General features: G+C 33.7%; 1 protein-coding gene across 2 annotated transcripts in view; it reads right to left on the reverse strand.

Annotated features, from left to right (window-relative positions):
• Positions 1-17,565, reverse strand: part of PIK3C2G (phosphatidylinositol-4-phosphate 3-kinase catalytic subunit type 2 gamma) — a 388,390-nt gene that overhangs the window by 335,196 nt on the left and 35,629 nt on the right. The window contains exons 2-4 of one of the 2 annotated variants that reach the window (XM_076007630.1): positions 6,365-6,463; positions 5,503-6,254; positions 223-305 (exon numbers count right to left, since the gene is read on the reverse strand). In XM_076007630.1, coding sequence (XP_075863745.1) covers positions 223-305; positions 5,503-6,168 — 749 coding nt within the window. In that variant the 5' untranslated portion in view covers positions 6,169-6,254; positions 6,365-6,463. The remainder of the gene's footprint in view (positions 1-222; positions 306-5,502; positions 6,255-6,364; positions 6,464-17,565) is intronic. The other variant, XM_076007629.1, reaches the window with a different exon arrangement.

Below are 17,565 nucleotides of genomic sequence, written 5' to 3' on the forward strand. Positions count from 1 at the left end.
GGCTGGTTTCGAACTCCTGACCTCGAGCAATCCGCCCGCCTCAGCCTCCCAGAGTGCTAGGATTACAGGTGTGAGCCACCACGCCAGGCCTGTAAAAAATTTCTATCTTTCACTGAGGACTTTCTTGTTTTATATGTAAAATTAATCATTTAAGTGATGTAAAAATAGACAAATTCATTTAGGCACAGAAACGTCAAATTTTAACAAAATAGCAATACTTACTTTTTTACTTTGTCACAAAAGGAGGCCAGACTCGTATTACTACCTTGAGGTACTTCAAGTAGCTGAATGGAACAACCTATTGGCTTAAAATAAAAACTGCCCAATTAATATAATTTTGTGTAGAGAAAGGATGAATATTAACACACTTCTATAATTTTATCCTGTTTGAAAGATTCGTTCAGATTTTATTTTTAATCTTTTAGATTTTCTAAATTAAGGTAATATTTACACATAGAAAAGTGCATAGATCTGAAGTGTAAATTATTTGAGTTTTGTAGAATTCATACAACTGTGCTATCAACACCCGAATGAAAATATAGAACATTTCCCTCATTTTAGACATGTCCCTCCACATCTCCTTTTTGTCAATCTGCACACCTACTGGATAATCACTGTTATTCAGACTTATATCACTATCAATTGCATGTATGTACTTTTTTATTTCTGGATTCTTTCACTTAATTTTATATATGTAAATATTTTATATTATATAAATATATATTACATATAAATATATATTTAACATTTATTCATGTTGTCACACATATCAATAGTTCATCATTTTTATTGCTAATAAGTAGTATTTCATTGTGTGTCTATGCCACAATTTGTTTAGCATCTTCCTGTTGATGGACATTTGTATTGTTTTTAAGCTTTTGGTTATTATGAAGAAAAACTATTAACGTACATACATAAGTAATTATGTGGAAATATGCTTCATTTCTTAGGAATATATGCAGGAATGGATCAGTGAGAGGATATGCATATGATTAGTTTTAAAAGAAATCAATTTTGCCTTATGTATTATATTTTGAAGCTCTGTTTTTAGGTTCTATATAGATATACACTTTATTACCTCTTTCTGATTGACTCGTTCATCATTACAAAATGACCCTTTATTTTCTCTAAAAATATTGTGTCCCACTGTACTTTTTCCAATATAAATAACTACACCACCTTTCTTTTTCTGGTTGAATGTTAAATCTTTTTGTTTTTTTTTTTACTTTCAATCTATCTGTGCTTTTGTTTCTTAAGTTTGTCCCTTGAGCTTACTAGTGGAGTCTTTTTCTAAATCTTGTTTGTCAATTTCTGCTTTTTGTTTGAAACATTTAGTCTATTTAATTTTAACATATTTACAGAGGTTGTTGGATTTGTCAACTCAAGTAAATGATTGAGGCCAAAATCTCAATCAATGGAGGTTTATTAAGCCAAGATTTTGAGGGTGTACCTGGCAAAAACATGAAGCACAGACAAGCCGTGGCTGTTTTTCCAAAGGGAATGTTGGAAACTTCAGCATTTAAAAGCATATATAGAGAAAGAAAAAGCTGAGGTAGCTGATCAAGCAAACCGGTTACATTCTTGTGAGGCCTGGGAAATTTACATTTTACATAAAATAAGGGAAAGGTTAGAAGGGAAAAAGGGAGGGAAGGAAGCAACAATTATGTCGATATCATGGAGTAGGTGGAAGAATGTGTGATTCTATCTTGTCCATTCTGTTACCTGCAGAGATAAACTAGTATTTGTTATTAGTATGGATTTGGGACACAGGTACAATTTTCATGTCCTTGCTTATGGAAGGTTAGCAAGGAATTTCCTTAATGAATGATTTGTGGAGCCAGTTTCTCATAGGTGCCTGAGGCTTTTACCTTCTCTTTTGCATAGGGGTCTAGGGTGGCCCTTAGACTTTGATTTTCTTTTTACACATTTAAGACTGTCAGACTTATATTTGTTGCTACTTAATTGTGTTCTTCTATTTTCCCTGACATTTTTGGTTACTTAATTTTTTTCTATTCGACTTAATAATTCTTCTATTGAATTGTTAGATTTGCTTTCTTTGTGTTTTTTTTTTTTCTGTTTACAGTTGGTCGTGCTAGCTTTAGGAATTACAATATCCATCCTTGATATATCTCAGTTTACTTAGAGTTAATACTGTACCTCTGCATTTAAAATGTTAAGAATTTACAATAGCAAAATAACATTTACGCCTTTCACCCATTATGCTATTGTTAACATATATTTTTCTTCCATGTACACAAGAAATTCCATAATAACATGATCTTATTTGGCTTTAGTCAACTGTCTTTCAAAAAATTAAAAGTCATCTTTTGTATTTTCCAACATACTTAACATTTCTATTGCTCTTCAGTCCTTTCTAGATTCTATCTGATGTCATTATCTTCATACAGGAAGCATTTGCTTTGGTATTTCTTGTATGCATGTTAGTTGACTAATTTCTCCCAATATGTGTTTATATGGTAATGTATTTTGTTTTTAGTTTTGAAGCATATATTCAATGGATATAGAAATATGGGTGTTTTTTTTTTCTTTTAAAGAATTTTAAAATCTCATTCCACTGTCTCTGTTTTCCATTGTTTGCAATGCAAAGTTCGCTGTCCTACAGTGTGAAATCTGGTTTTCCCGCTCAGCTTCCTCTTACAATTTTCTCTTTAATTTTGGTTTTCAGATATTTGAGTAAAATGGGTTGACTTTGTATTTATTCTGTTTGGAATTTGTTGAGCTTCTTAGATCTGGAATTTGATATTTCCCTACCAAACCGGCAATTTCTGATCATTATTTCTTCAAATTAATTTTCTTCCCTATCTTCCTTCTTTCCTGCTAGCATTCCAATTATCCATATATTATGCTGCTTGTTGCAAAGGTCTCTGAATCCCTGCTCATTTTTATATAATCCCTGTATTTTTTTCTTCTTCTGTTTGGATAATTTCTATTGTTTTGCTTTCAAGTTTACTATGTTCACCCTTATCATTTCCTATCTGTTGTTAAAAATCACACAGTGACTTTTTCATTACAGGTATTACATTTTCAATACTAGAATTGGGATTTTTTTTTCTATAGTTTCTAATTTCCTACCTGTAGAAGTAGAAGCTGACCTAGTGTTTCCTGTTATCCCAGACCCTCAGTAGAAATTCCTATGGCTTGCAGAAGGAAAAAAACAGAACAATAATTCACAGCCATTTGTGTAACCTTGCAGCTGCATATACTTAAAATTTTACTATGTTTGCTCAATTTAGAAAAGAATGTGCTGTAACCTTGGCTGATGTTGTTGGCTTCTATAACCCACCTTGCACAAAAATTGTTAGTATTATTAGTGTTGTTATCCGGCCAGGGGGTTCGAGGATAGTTCTGGACCACACGGCATGGAAAACATGATGTAAACTTACAAGATAATGTTTCAACTGCTGTGCCTAAAAGTCACGTAGCCCCTAACTTAGAAGGATATATAAACCTTCCTGCTCCTTTGACTGGGGCCTCTCTCTGTACCTGCCATCCTGGGGGACAGAGGTTGTTGCTGGCCAGCTAATAAAGACTCGCAATTTGTTTCAATTCGGTCTGAGGTGGTCATTGCTTGCACTCCGTACCATAACACTGCCAAGATCATCATTGGACTAACCATTATGAGCATCTTTTACTTTATCTACTTGCGCATACCTTTAATAACCACTTTAAAGTTCCTAACTGCTAATTCCAACACCTAGATTCCAACACCTGGATTATCTCCAGGTGGTTCTTACTACTGATAAGGTTATTTCCTTGATTATGGGCCAAAATTCCCCACAATTTATGTGTCTGTGCATTTGTTATTGTATGTTGGATTTTGTAGATGGCACATTATAAAATGTGATTTAAATATTTTTTATAAAGTATACAGTTTTTCTCTGGCAGGCATTTAGTCTTGTCAGCCTTGTTTTTATTTTCTGTTAGGGAACATTTATTTTGGTTGGTGTAGCATTTACTTTAGAGCATGATTTTGCTCTTAAGACATGACTTTGTGGAATCTCATTTGCATACATGATGTTCTTAACTTGTCTCTTCTCTAGCTTGGCCCAAATTTCTGCACTGTATAACTTCTACTTTGCGTGATGAAAACAATGACCATCCAATTTTCAGCCCAAAGCTGGCAATATCTACTAAGCCTTGCAACCACATCCAAATACTCAGCTAAGGATATGCAGTAAATCTTCTGTATACTTCTGACCCTTACATTGCATAGCTACTTTTTCTCTAGAGCTGTCTGCTTTGCAAACCACAGTTGCTTCTGCAGCCTGAAACTGCAAGTTCTACCTCCTCAGCTCAGAAATTCTGTTGCTCAGATTGAGTTCCACCTGCCTGCATAGCAGCAGAAAACTGCCCTCAGGCAGAAACCAGGATGATCTCAGTGCTCACTTTTCTCAAGGATCTATGTTCTATACTGCCTATTGTTCAACACCTGAAACCAGCTGCTTCATTTTTGTCTGACTTTATAGTTGGTTTTAGCTGTAGGGAACATTTAATACTTATTACATTGTTGTGATCAGAGCTAGATTTTCCTAAAATTTATTGACTTTTAATTCTAATCGGTTGAAGTGCTACCTCTTCTGCAAGTGAACTAGAATTAGGTAGAATTAGCTATTTCTTTTCCTATGCACTCACCCCATCTCCTATTTTACTGTGTTGTCATTATTTGCTTGCAAGTTAATTTGAGCATTATGCTTTCCTGAATTCAGGTACATTTATTTTCCTTTTTGCATTAATTCTGCCTAGCACATCACAATATATTTTAAGGATTTGATAAATAGTTGCTGAGTAAATGAATAATCCTTTTGCCTCACCCTGTAAATTACAGCTGCAATAATGTTTCTTCATTTTAACTGTTTACTTCTGGGTTTACTTGTGTCTTGATTCTAGCAGAGAAATCTTCGAATTTAGAGGAAACTGTCTGGTTACTAAAATTATTGAAAAGCTACTGATGAAACCATTAGAATGAGTTCTATAATAATGACTCAATCGCCTACTTTTGGAATGATCTCAAATAGAAGTTGCCTGCCAATAGCATAAATTAGAAGTCTCTTGGTAAAGGGGCATTTTTACTACCAATAATCATATAAAGTTTCAAACATTATTGTGTCACTCAAAATATACATGTAATGAGATGTATATGTGTTTGTACACGCACATAACACAATAAAAATAGAAAATATTATCAATTAAACCTTCAACTATGATATTTTTATTCAATAAAATATAAGCACTATAACATTTTATTTACTTTTGATGAGACTAGAACTTTAAAAATGATACTTTTAAAAACTTATTTCATTTTTTTTCCAGAAAAGATCATTAGTTTAAGAACATGAAATTTGTGAAAATAAGTAATTTTTTTCAAAAGTAATATTAATAGATATCCCCTGTATAAGGTTAGTTACCTTCATTACCACATTAATACAATACATTGTTGAATGATTTTTTCAGATTTATAGTTTTAGATTGACATATACATACCTCTATGTTCTTTGGCCATGCACTTTCCCACATCCTGGGTAGAAACCAACCTTTAGAGAGCATCAGAGAAGGCTCCCCAATATTCATATATCCACTCCTTTTATGCTCTTCTTTTGACATGAAATCAGTTGAGGAGGATGAGTGTACAGGAGGAATGCTACTTTCAAATCCTATATGGTAGTTATAATTTTCATTTTCTAATTCTCTCTGTGGATTAATTTTATCCAAACTAGTAGATGATGGAGCTAAAATATTGAATCTAGAATCATCGGTACCATGATATTGTCCCATGGGATTTCTCCAGGAGCATTCTTGAGGTTCTGGTAACACAGAAGGACTAAAACCAATTACTGGTGTTTTCCTCACTTGATGCCATGAGACTTCAGGGCTTTTCGAAGTGAATCTATTGAAGGATATTTGGTGTGTTTCATCTAATGAATGACTTTGTGAATCCATGTTTGGGGCAGTGGGTCCAAAAAAGGTGTTTACTTCAATTTCACTCTCAGAGAGTGGAGTTTTGTTACTGATCTCAACTACCACCTGGTCAAAACCGAGACTGACTTGACTAGAAGAAAGGGGTTGATTTATGGAGTGAAATTCTTGGTGCTCATATTGTTTTTCATGTGATTCATTGGGATTTGGATCTGTTTGCCAAAAATATGCCATGTTTTTATTTTATGTAACTGAGAGGGTTTGATGACTCTGCCCCAAATATCTCCTTGATGATATTATAAAAGAAGAGAGAAATTTTCCTAGAAAAAATATAAAAGGAAACAAAAAATATCTAAGTAGAAATAAATGAGCTTGCAAAAAAGAAATATGATGAATAAATATAAACAAATGTTTTGAAGTTTTTTCTTACCAAGTGAAATAATTCCTTGAGTACAGTAAAATTCAATCAGGACTCACAATATTACAAGTCTGAGGGGGAAGTACTAATTTAGATAGATTTATGAAACTCCTATGATAGAAAAATAAGCCCACATCAATTATGACAAGAATTTCATGAATCTATTAAAGACAGTATTACCCCTTTTTGACTTCTTTTCCCACTGAATATCCACTTGTCACTTGAATATAGAGGGGAAATACTGATGTATTTCCCCTCAGTACCCAATCATCTATAAGCATGCTGGCATGGTAACATTTTTTTCTTATTAGATGCACAGTCTCTTCTTGTTTAGCAACTATCCCATCCCCAGAACTACTTTCAACTCTTTTCTACTCTCCATAACCGGTTATCTTAAAATGATTGGCTAGACTCTTTCCTCTCCTCCCCAAAACTTTTTAAATAATTACTCTCTTATCCACTTCTCAAAAATGACTCCTATTAAGTTCATCAATAAGCTTCAAGTTAGCAAATTCAACTGACATTTTTCAGTCTCTTTTTGAATTTACCTCTTCACAGCTTTTGATGTCATTCACCATTCTTCTTGCTTTAACATTTCTTGATTTCTACCTTTGGCTTTCTATGACACTGTGCTGAGTTTTTCCTTATTTGCTTCTTCCTCAAAGACTCTTTTGCCTATTGCTCACTTTCCACCTTATCCTTGTCAGAGCTTATTTTCTTCTCATTTTTTCTCTCATTGTAAGTTATTTGACACCTCCTGTGGTTTAAATTACCTTCAATTTATCAATGACTCCAATTTAGACCATTCTTCTTATTACTTAGTCAATATCCCCACTTGAATTTTCTTTTTAAATCTTCAACTAAAAGTCCAAAACTTAAATCATAATTCATCCAAGAACCTAGTCCTATTCTCTGTAGAAAAAAAAAAAAAAAAAATCCACTCACTCGCTCAAACCAGAAACCAGGGTTTGATCTTTGAAACATCCTGCATCTTTATTTTTCTATATCCAATAAACCACCAGTCCTTGTAGTGTGTACCTCATAAATATACCTGGAATCTATCTTCTGTCTATTGTTGCCACAATCCTAGCTTAAGGTTTTAATCTTCTCACCTGCAATGTGTTGTCTTTGAGACTGCTTCTACATATTCTGCAATCCATTCTTGTGCTTTATCCAGTAATCCATTTTTTTTTTCACACTATAATGTTATATTTAAGACACTAACCAAATATCTCCCCTGGTTAGAGCTTTTCAGTGGTTTCTTACTGTCTCAGGATAATGTTTATAATTCTCGGGCAATTTGGGAGTTTCTCAATGACCTGGTGCTGCATACCTTCTAGGCTCACTTTGTGATATTCAATTTCATCCTCTGTTTTTCATCATCCTGGCTTTATCTTGGTTCCTCAAAACGATTTGTTTTTTCATACTTGACAACATTTTCCCAGGGTCTTAGTCTGGACACTAATCTTACTTCTTGCCTTGCTAATTCTTTCTCATTATTCCAAATTTAGTTGAAATATTACTTCTTTAAAGAATCTTCTTGTGAATGCCCAGATTAGGTTAAACTATTCTATATTTTCTACACTTTATACTTCTCATTGGTACTAATAATCACACTTGTAATTACATATATAACATTTCTCTTTTCCATTAGATCATCAGACCGTATTATTTTTTCTTACTTATAACTCGGTATCTCATACTTTGCTTTACTCAGAGTAGATGCTCATTTGTATTTGTTGAACAAATGATTTAATAAACTTTAAAAACACTATAGTTGAGTTATGAGAAAATGAAATTAAGAAGTATTTGCATCACCTTTATGTATATTAATTCTCTTAATTATGTGTGTGTATATGAAAGACAAAAACAATTTTTAAAGTATAATTAAGATAATGACTACCAAATACAATTCTTTATCAATCTTTTTTTGCCATGGAATTTGATATTTATTATGTTGGCATTTTAAAGATTGTTAAAAATTCATACCTTCTAAGGAATAAACAAATTAGATTTATTATACTTTATATATTCAGCCAAGACACTGAACTGATAGATTTGGGAAAGATTTTCAAGAGATGCATGTAAAAGGTATATAGAATGAAGTGTTAACCTGAAAATGAATCTTAAAATATTATTTAAACCATTCTAATAAGTCATGACTCATATAGGTATATTATTTCCTAGCCAAAATCACTTTTTCAAGAATTGTCAATTTTTTATCCCCACGTTTGTGGTGAAACGTATGTTTCATTAAAGCAAATCATACTTCTTTAACTTTCTGTCATGGAACTCAGAATTTGTCAGCAGGTGTGACTTGAACTTTGACAACCAGACCTCATGTTCTGTTCCAGTCTTTCTTAGCCTTTCTTAGCCTGACTTACTGCTTCTTAGTTTACTATGGTACCTGTAGCTATATTAAAGTGAGTTTCATAATTTTTTGTTTTTTCAAAACTTTTACAGAGCCATAGGGTGATCTTTAAATAAAGTATTAATGGTTTGATGCTGAAATTAAAGATTCCTTTAGGCCATATCATCTCGTTATTGTTAATAATAATGATGATAATAATTATGATATGTAACATTTTTTGAGCACCTACTTTGTGCTAATGCTTTAAATACATGCACATGTTTACATGTATTAATATACAAGGGCTGTCGGGAAAGTATCCAGCCATGTAACCATTTTTGTTATATTAACAATGGCTGGATACTTTCTGCATAGCCCTTGTATTTATTGTGCTTATTTCTTACCTCAACCTGTCATATACATAATATTATTGCCACCACTGAACATATGAAAAAACTGAGCCAAAAAAAGGTAAACTAACCTATCTAAGGTCTGATTTTATGTTCAAAGATTTATTTTAAACAGGGATTAAATGGGCACATGGGTTGAACATGCCATTCTGATATGATATGTAGGGCATGTCTGGGTTTAGGCAATGTAATACAGCATTAACTCAACTCAAAATATCTTCACCAAAAAGGGTTAAACATCTTTTAATTTTTATTAAAAACAATATTTTTTCAAATATTTCTCACAGAAAACTTGAAAAGAGTTAGAAGTTGGTCTGAAAAATCTCATTATCATGAGATCATGAGATAAAGAAGAACGAGAAATTCTTTTCCATTCTGAAAATGTAATAAAAACAAAACCTCCTCCAGATCCATTGTTTCAATATTAAATGTGGTGATTTTAAGGAATTTCTCATAATTTTAAATCTCCCTTTTATCATCATAATTTAGAAGCTAGACTATTTCATTTATAAGCAAAGAAATAAAAATGTTATTTAGTGACAGCCAGTAAATGTCTGCTTTCCATATTATAAAGTAATGTATAAAATGATCAAAAGTAAAATGATCTGAAGGAGAACTGGACATATAATTTAACAACAATTATGACATATTAGAGAGGGCATCCCTATTAGTCTCTGATTTAAGTAAGACATCACAGAAGTATGGATAATATATGTGGTAGGCAAAATTATAGACTCTCAAATATTCTCCTGTTTCAATTCCTGAAACTTGTGAATATGTTAAATTACGTGGCAAGGAGGATTTAAGGTTGCAGGTGAAACTGTTTCCTGATGAGCTGACTTTCAAATAGGAAGATTATGTGTGTGGGCCCAGTGTAATCGCAAGGGTCCTTAAGAGTGGAAGATAGGAGCAGAAGACATTAGACTGATGTGATGTGAGAAGGACTGGACTACTTTTGCTGGCTTTAAAGATGGAGAAAGTGGACGTAAGACCAGGAATGTAGAAGACCTCTAGAAGCTGGAAAGGGGAAGGAAATGGATTCTTCTCTGGAACCTGGAAAAAGGAATACAGCCCTTATGATACCTTGATTTTTGTTCAGCAAGACCCATGTTGGATTTCTAGCCTACAGAACTGAAAAATAATAGATTTTTTTTCCTTTTTTGTTGCTAAGTTTGTGATGCTTTGTTAGATCAGCAATAGAAAATAAATACAATGTGCAAAATGGAAACTGCTTCATAAATTGATTGGAAAATTAGGAGCTAGAAGAAGTATAGAAGACCACAAACACAAAAGCCTTCTATTATTGGCTGGAAAGCTCAATTAAATCCAAACATAAATATTTAAAGCATGTTATCAGTAATGACAACTCCTGAGTATACTACAATTGGTTATAATCTTCTATCCAGATCAACTTGCAAGAGGTCAATTTCCATGGAGACTTAATTACTCACCTGGTCTCAAAGTGAAAGTATAGAGACAATGTAGGCACTTGTCAGAAAAAAGAAAGACCCTGCCAGCTGCTTCGACTTTCTAAATCTACAAAGTTGTAAATATCCTCCAAGTAGTTCCAGTGTTCAGAATAGGAACAAAAATATTTCTTTACAAAAGAACAAGTAAAAAGAAGCTTTCCGAAAATGTCTGTACTTAATCCAAAAAGTTCTGGCTACATTAGAAGGTGTATCTACAGGGAGAGATAAGAGGGGGATGAAAGGAACAAATTATGAGATTGAAGAAAAATGATCTTTATTTCAGATAACAAATTTTAGACATAGAATATTTACCAGTTTTTTAATATATATAAATGTCAAAGGATAAAGATTGTGCCAATACGTGACATGCCAAAGCCTAATCAGGCTAAACCAGGAGTCCTCAAACTTTTTAAACAGGGAGCCAGTTCACTGTCCCACAGACCGTTGGAGGCCGTTGGAGAGTGGGGCACACATTCCACACATGCGCACTGTGGGCCCAGGATGAGTCAGCTGCTAAGCAGGACAGGCAGCGTTGGCAAAAACACCCCACGGCCTGGATAAATGTACGCATATAGCCCGTGGGCCATAGTTTGAGGAACCCTGGGCTAAACCCACATTTTCAGTAATGTGGAGACAAAGTATATAATGATGGCAGCTAACCTGACTACTGTGAAGACTGAGCTGGAAAGATGATCTGAAATTCCCAAGTCTCTCTTCATCAGCTGAGTCAATTGTATGTATCATGCACACACACACACAGACACTCATATTTTAACTAAATATAAACCTGACCTTTCTCAGCTCAATTTGATGTATGACTACAGAGAAGACAACAACCACATAGATATATTTGTCTTTTTATTATTTGCATTACATCACTTTTTCTATTTCTAATTTGGAACTGAGTGATAAGATTAACATTTTAATATTTTCATAAGCTCTGGTTTTATTTTCACCTAAGTGAAGATAAGAAATACTTGGGGAAAACATTAATCTCCAATCAATCTCCATCAGCTGACCTTTTATGTGAACAACTGGACATTTTCTTAATCACGTATAATCCTGTAGACCCTCACCTCCCATTAGGCTGCCCAAACTTCTTGCATATGGAAAGTTTGAAGCTGTCTCTTATTCTTATTTTTGAGAGATGTTCTCTTGAATAAATCAATTCATTTATTCACATATTTACTATTCATTTGCACATTTGTTTATTCAGTAGCTGTTTTTAAGTATGCTATGTCAAGCACTGTGCAAAGCACTGGGAATACAAAAATGATAAAATACATCTCTTGCCCTCAAGTAGTGCATAGACACAAATTTATAATACAGTACAATATGAGAATTATTTTAATAGACACAGCCGGGCTCCATTTTGTTTGGGGAATTTCATATAGAATGTAGTTAAGCTTATTTTGCCTTAGGAACATCGGAAGTAAAATTTATGAAGAATATATTTAAGGTTTATATATTTTATATATTGGATATATTTTTGTTTAGAATGTGTAATACATCAGAGATAATTTCATGCAAATTTTGGGATCTACTTTCCAGAATTTGTTGATTCCTACATATCCTTACATATAAGAAAGCAGTCTGAGCAGCCATTCATTCAATGCCTCTGAGTGTGTCGTAGAGGAAATAAGACAATGAAAAGTCAGCCTTCAGCTGTGACATAACAGCTTTGGGGGAAATGACCTAGTGGAAATGAAACCTGCCTTGGGGAAGACCTGAGGAGTTGGGGAGTATAATGCAGATCCCCTGAGAGGAAGCCCACAGACTCCATGCTGACAGCCCTTGAAATATCACATTTGGTAGGGGCTGCATAACAACCTAGTGGTATCTTGGGACAAACCAATGATGCTTCCTCTATTGTCAGATAAATCTACCCTGAAGAGAATTACAGAATAGTGAGAACTTTGAAGTAATCAGAAGCAGTTGTGGCTGCTGTTTTCTACTGTAGTCAATATGTAGCTCACTTTCCCCTCCCTAAATTTTATTCTATTGAGTAGTCTATTAGTAATGAATGAGTTAGATAATTTTTTTCAATAGTTTATTTGGTGCTCAGGGAAATATTTTACATTAAAGCTACAAGCAACAACATTACGAAAAGAAGATTGCAGTTTGTCAAAGTATGTTGGATAAGGTTTTAAAACTAGAATATTCCTAAGTTAACTAGAAGGGAGAGTAGCAGGTTTGCTGGTGGGTTTGAGAAGAGGGAAAGGAGGACTTTAAATTGTTTTCCAGGCAGAAGATATTGATTTTGCAAAGTCAATGTGAAAAATAAGAAGGAAAAAAAAAAAAAAACAGGAGTAGGAAAAAGAGGAGATGAAAAAGATGTAGGTTATGGAAGGAGGCAAGATGAAGGGAACGAAGAAAGGTGAAAACACTTTGCTGTCAACAAAGTACTAGGTCCTGAGCTATGGCAGTGAAAAAGACCAACTTGTTCTCATAACCTAAGGGGAAAGAGAATTGTTATCAGATTTTTTGACATCAACACCTTGTGCCCAAAGAAAATGAAGTGACATGTTTAAGATCTCAGGAAAAGAAAATTGAACCAAGGATCTAAACTGATTTCCAAATAAAAGTTTCCAAACTGTTATGACCATGCAAGAACTCAGGAAACATTGTTCTTATGGAGTATTCATTAATAAACTACTGGAGAATAAGCTTCAGACCATCAAAACAACAGAAAGACTGCTGGTGAGAATTAAATATAGCACATATTTTCTTAGAGAACTCAGATAGATGAGGGATAGATTGAAGACAGTTTAATATGGCTATCTGCACTGGCAATATAGATACAATTCAACTTTAATAAAAGGTGGGGGAAATAAAAACAACATAAACAACTTTTTAAAAGCTCTTAATAATATGAGTGATTTTATTAGCATTGTTATCCTCATAATATTTTGTGTATAATGCTTATTTTAAAAATCAGTAATTCCAGGATCCCCAGTACCCTTGAGAACCAGTATTCTCTGTAGTACAGAGTAGAATTGAAAGTGTCAGGATAAAATCATGGGTTTTTAAAAAATCTATCTATCTATCTATCTATCATCTATCTATCTATCTATCTATGTATCTATCTATCTATCTATCTATCTATCTATCTATCTATCTATCTGATGTCTGTCACTTCTCATAACTTTGTTCCTGGAAAAGACCTAGAAATAATGCCTATCATGGTAGCAATGAGCATCCCTAACATCCAGATTGTGATATGGAAATACATTTTCCCACTAAAAGAAAGCAGGGTTGCTTGGAGGACCACTTGATTTCAGGTCTGGGGCAGACAGTATATAAGATGAGCTGGAATATCCTGTTACTCTAGTTAGCAAGGAAGATATCAAAGAATACAAGGCACATCAGTAAGACCTGAGAGCTAACTTAAAGAGGGTCTTACTGGCCAGAAAGTATAATAACGGAAATATATTAAAGCATATCAAATATGCTTAAGTTCATGAATGACACTTATTCATGTACAACTAATTAATTGTCTTTGTATAACACAGGGTTAATAAAGTACACATTCGGACATTTATTTTGTCTTTGTTATACAAAATAGTTACTGGTTAGCTAATAGATGAGTCAAAGTTTCTCTTTGTAGAAGAGAAATAAATAAAAGAAGAAACTGATGAAATTGGATTATCAATATTTTACAATGACGAATGAATTATGAAAACTAGGCATCAATCATTGGTGACTGCTAACATCACAAAAAGAAAGGAAGCCAGACATTTTTTGATTTATGATAAAGAATTCAAAACTACCATGAGGAAGTCTTTCCAAAAAATCAAATCTGAATCTATCTGAGTAAGCCTCTAGATCCAATTACCAATGCATGGGAAATACAGAGGGCAGAGGGACGTGTTAAACTAAATCAAGTGGAAATCTGTGCAGGAGAAACAATCTAGTTTCTTCAACAAATAAATTGCTAGGAAAAAAAAGAAAATGGAGAAGAAATATACTAATTGGAAAAGACTTAAAAAAATACCTACTTCCCACACCTCTTACCCCTCAAAATAAGAGAAAACAAAGCCATACACTTTATGGATACACACATGGTTGATGAAATTATATAGAAAAGTACAGAAGTGATATCAGAAGAGTATTTACCCTTGTGAGAGGGAGTGCATTGTGCTGGGGGCACAAGGAGGGCTTTTTGGGTGGCAAGGAAGGTTTATTTCCTGACATGGTGGGCTGGTTATAAGGTTGTGCAATTTGTAATAGTACATTAGGCTATATATTTGCTTTATTTAGTTGCTAATGTCATAATTTTTTTTTAGAAAAGTATTAGTAGTGTGATTTGTCGGACATATGGAACTGAAGGATTTGTATATAATCTAAATGAAGATGCTGAAGAAGTAGTTGTACACATGGCTCTTGAATTCAGGAGCTATGTAGGGCTGTCTGGAAAGTATCCAGCCAAGTAACCATTCTCATTATGTTAACTGTGGCTGGATACTTTCCAGACAGCCTTCCTATCTTGTGGTTGAACCTGGGAGATTTGTTTAAACTGGGCTTAAAACTTGGTATAATCAGTCTGAGAATAAAATATCAGTATAGAAGAAAACTGACACTTAATGGATGGACTCCAAGAGGAAAAGTACAAAATAGTCTGAAAGGTAGAAAAAAAACTACAAGCCACTGTCACCTCATTTCATCTACTTCTAGTTCTGGTAAAAGGGAAAAAAGTGAGTTGTAAGCTGCTGCTGCCTTTTAAGGTCCTAACTAAAGAATTGCACATATCACATCTGCTCCCATCCCATTGGCCTGAATGTGTAACCACAAGGAAGTCTGGGGAATGTGGTCTCTTATTGTGTTAGCATGGAATCAGGAAGAGTATTCTGTTACCAAAAGGAAGAAATGATCTTACTTAGGACAATCACGATGGAATGGCGTTGAAGTTCTCTGGGAGGGCAAAATGAAGATGCCAAACCAGGTGCAAGTAGGAGCAAAGTCTCTAACAGACATGGAGACACAAGGGAAATGGACGTCAGCAAGTAGAAGGGACCTAGGGTAGGAGAATAAGACATCCTGGGACTGTAAGGAGTGGAATGTTATGCAGTGTTGAAAAAGAATAACCTGGAAGGCAGTGGCCTTTAGAAGAATGTTGGCCTTGCCTCCTGTTCCTTGGTATGTAGATCGGGGGAGAATGAACAGCTTCCCCTGGAGAGTGGCAAATGAGAAGAGTCATTGGGGGAGCCAAGTTTCTGGTAAGAAAAGGAGAGCTGAGAAATCAGCAAAACATCCTACATAGATGAAATCTCAGCTAGCAAAAGTACCTCCTACTATATAGTTTATACAAGTTGGGATTCTGTCACCTTCTTGCTTTGAGAGGATACAGAATACAAAATATTAGTTAATCGATTCAGCTATAATTCTTAAAATTATATTTTTAAGTTAATTTAAATATTATTCCTAAATTTATATTTTTTAATAATAGAAAAAGTTGGGATGTTTCTATCACACAACTTCAGGCACACAAGAAAGTTACATTTTTAGAATATGAGACTATTCCTTAAGAGGGTTTATATTTATAAAACATTATATACTTTAATTATAAAGTACCAGCAATAGATTGTTCTCTGTTATTTTAAATTGACAAGACTTCGAGTAAAACTTCAGACAAGTAGACCCAATTTTATAGGATTCTAGTTCAAAGTCATTCAGACTCCTTTTACTGATAAGTTTTACCCCACCCAGGAACTAAGCCCTTAAAGATTTCCTTGGAAAATAGTAATAGCCCTTGGGCTACATTTAATGTTAGTCCCAAGTCTCAACAGAATTCTATGAAACTAAAGAAGAATTTCAGCACCATCTAGTCTAAGATAATAGGGGTTAATGGAAAAAAAACAAAAGATGGGCTCAGGAGAATCTCCACTCTTCATTAATAGCTGCACAACTTTGGGTAAAATAATTAACATTCCTCAATATCAAATTCATTATTAATATAGAGATACTAATAACTACCTTCCATAGGAGTTAATAGGTACTGTATAACGGTAACTTGGCAGTGCCTGACAAATAGATCATCATAATTTTATAATTACTATTCTAATATATCTTCCAATGCATACATTTTTATCCATTTTGCCTTTTTTTTAACTGTCTATGTATGTTTAACGAAACACGAAAGGATGTGTATTATCATCTTTGTTTCCATCTGGCTTAAGCTTTATTGTTAAATACCAATATATCTTAGCAAAATTTTCCATGCATGTGAAAGGTTACCCTTCTTTTTGTAAATATTTGCATAAGGATGGAGTATGTAGCAGGAACAAATAATTCAATAACAGTTTCTTCTTTGGGGAACTGTAATATTGATCTGAAACCAAAGTGGTAAATAACTTTATCTAATAAAGGAAATCTCATTTCATGGTGTGGCTTCCCAGGAAATGGTTTGAAAAGAATTGTATGACAGGGAAAAACTTAGGGGGAGACAATGCTCCAATACTCCAATACTCCAATACAGATGCAGGAGTGGGGAGAGAAGGTGCACGTATTACATGGTATCAATCGGTGTTGTGATGAATAGAAATGTGTCCATGTTTTCCAACAAATTAATCTAAGTTTAAAAATGAATTAATTACTAAAATACCAAAAATATGAAGAGATACCTATTTAATAATGTTTAATATTAACATAACTGTCAGTCTGAGATATAGGTTCTCAAGAAATCTAAGTTCCAACTGAATTTTTGACAGTTATTCATATGAAGAATAACAAATTTGCTTTGAATTTGATTTAGAAAGAGATCCTAGAAATTTTTAAAAAGCCAAATGTAGATAAAACCAATAATAATGTGACTATATGGATAATTTGAATGTTGCTGAGACTGTTTTTACTTTACCAACACACACAATAATATATAGGATAGGGAATTCCTTTTTAAAAATATGGCTGATATGTACTGTTTAAATAGCCACATTTTATTTTCACTATTTAAAACAAGCGTCCAAAAGGAATATGTCATATGGTTCA

The sequence above is a fragment of the Microcebus murinus genome, chromosome 10 (genome assembly GCF_040939455.1).
Source record: "Microcebus murinus isolate Inina chromosome 10, M.murinus_Inina_mat1.0, whole genome shotgun sequence".
Lineage (NCBI taxonomy): Eukaryota > Metazoa > Chordata > Mammalia > Primates > Cheirogaleidae > Microcebus > Microcebus murinus.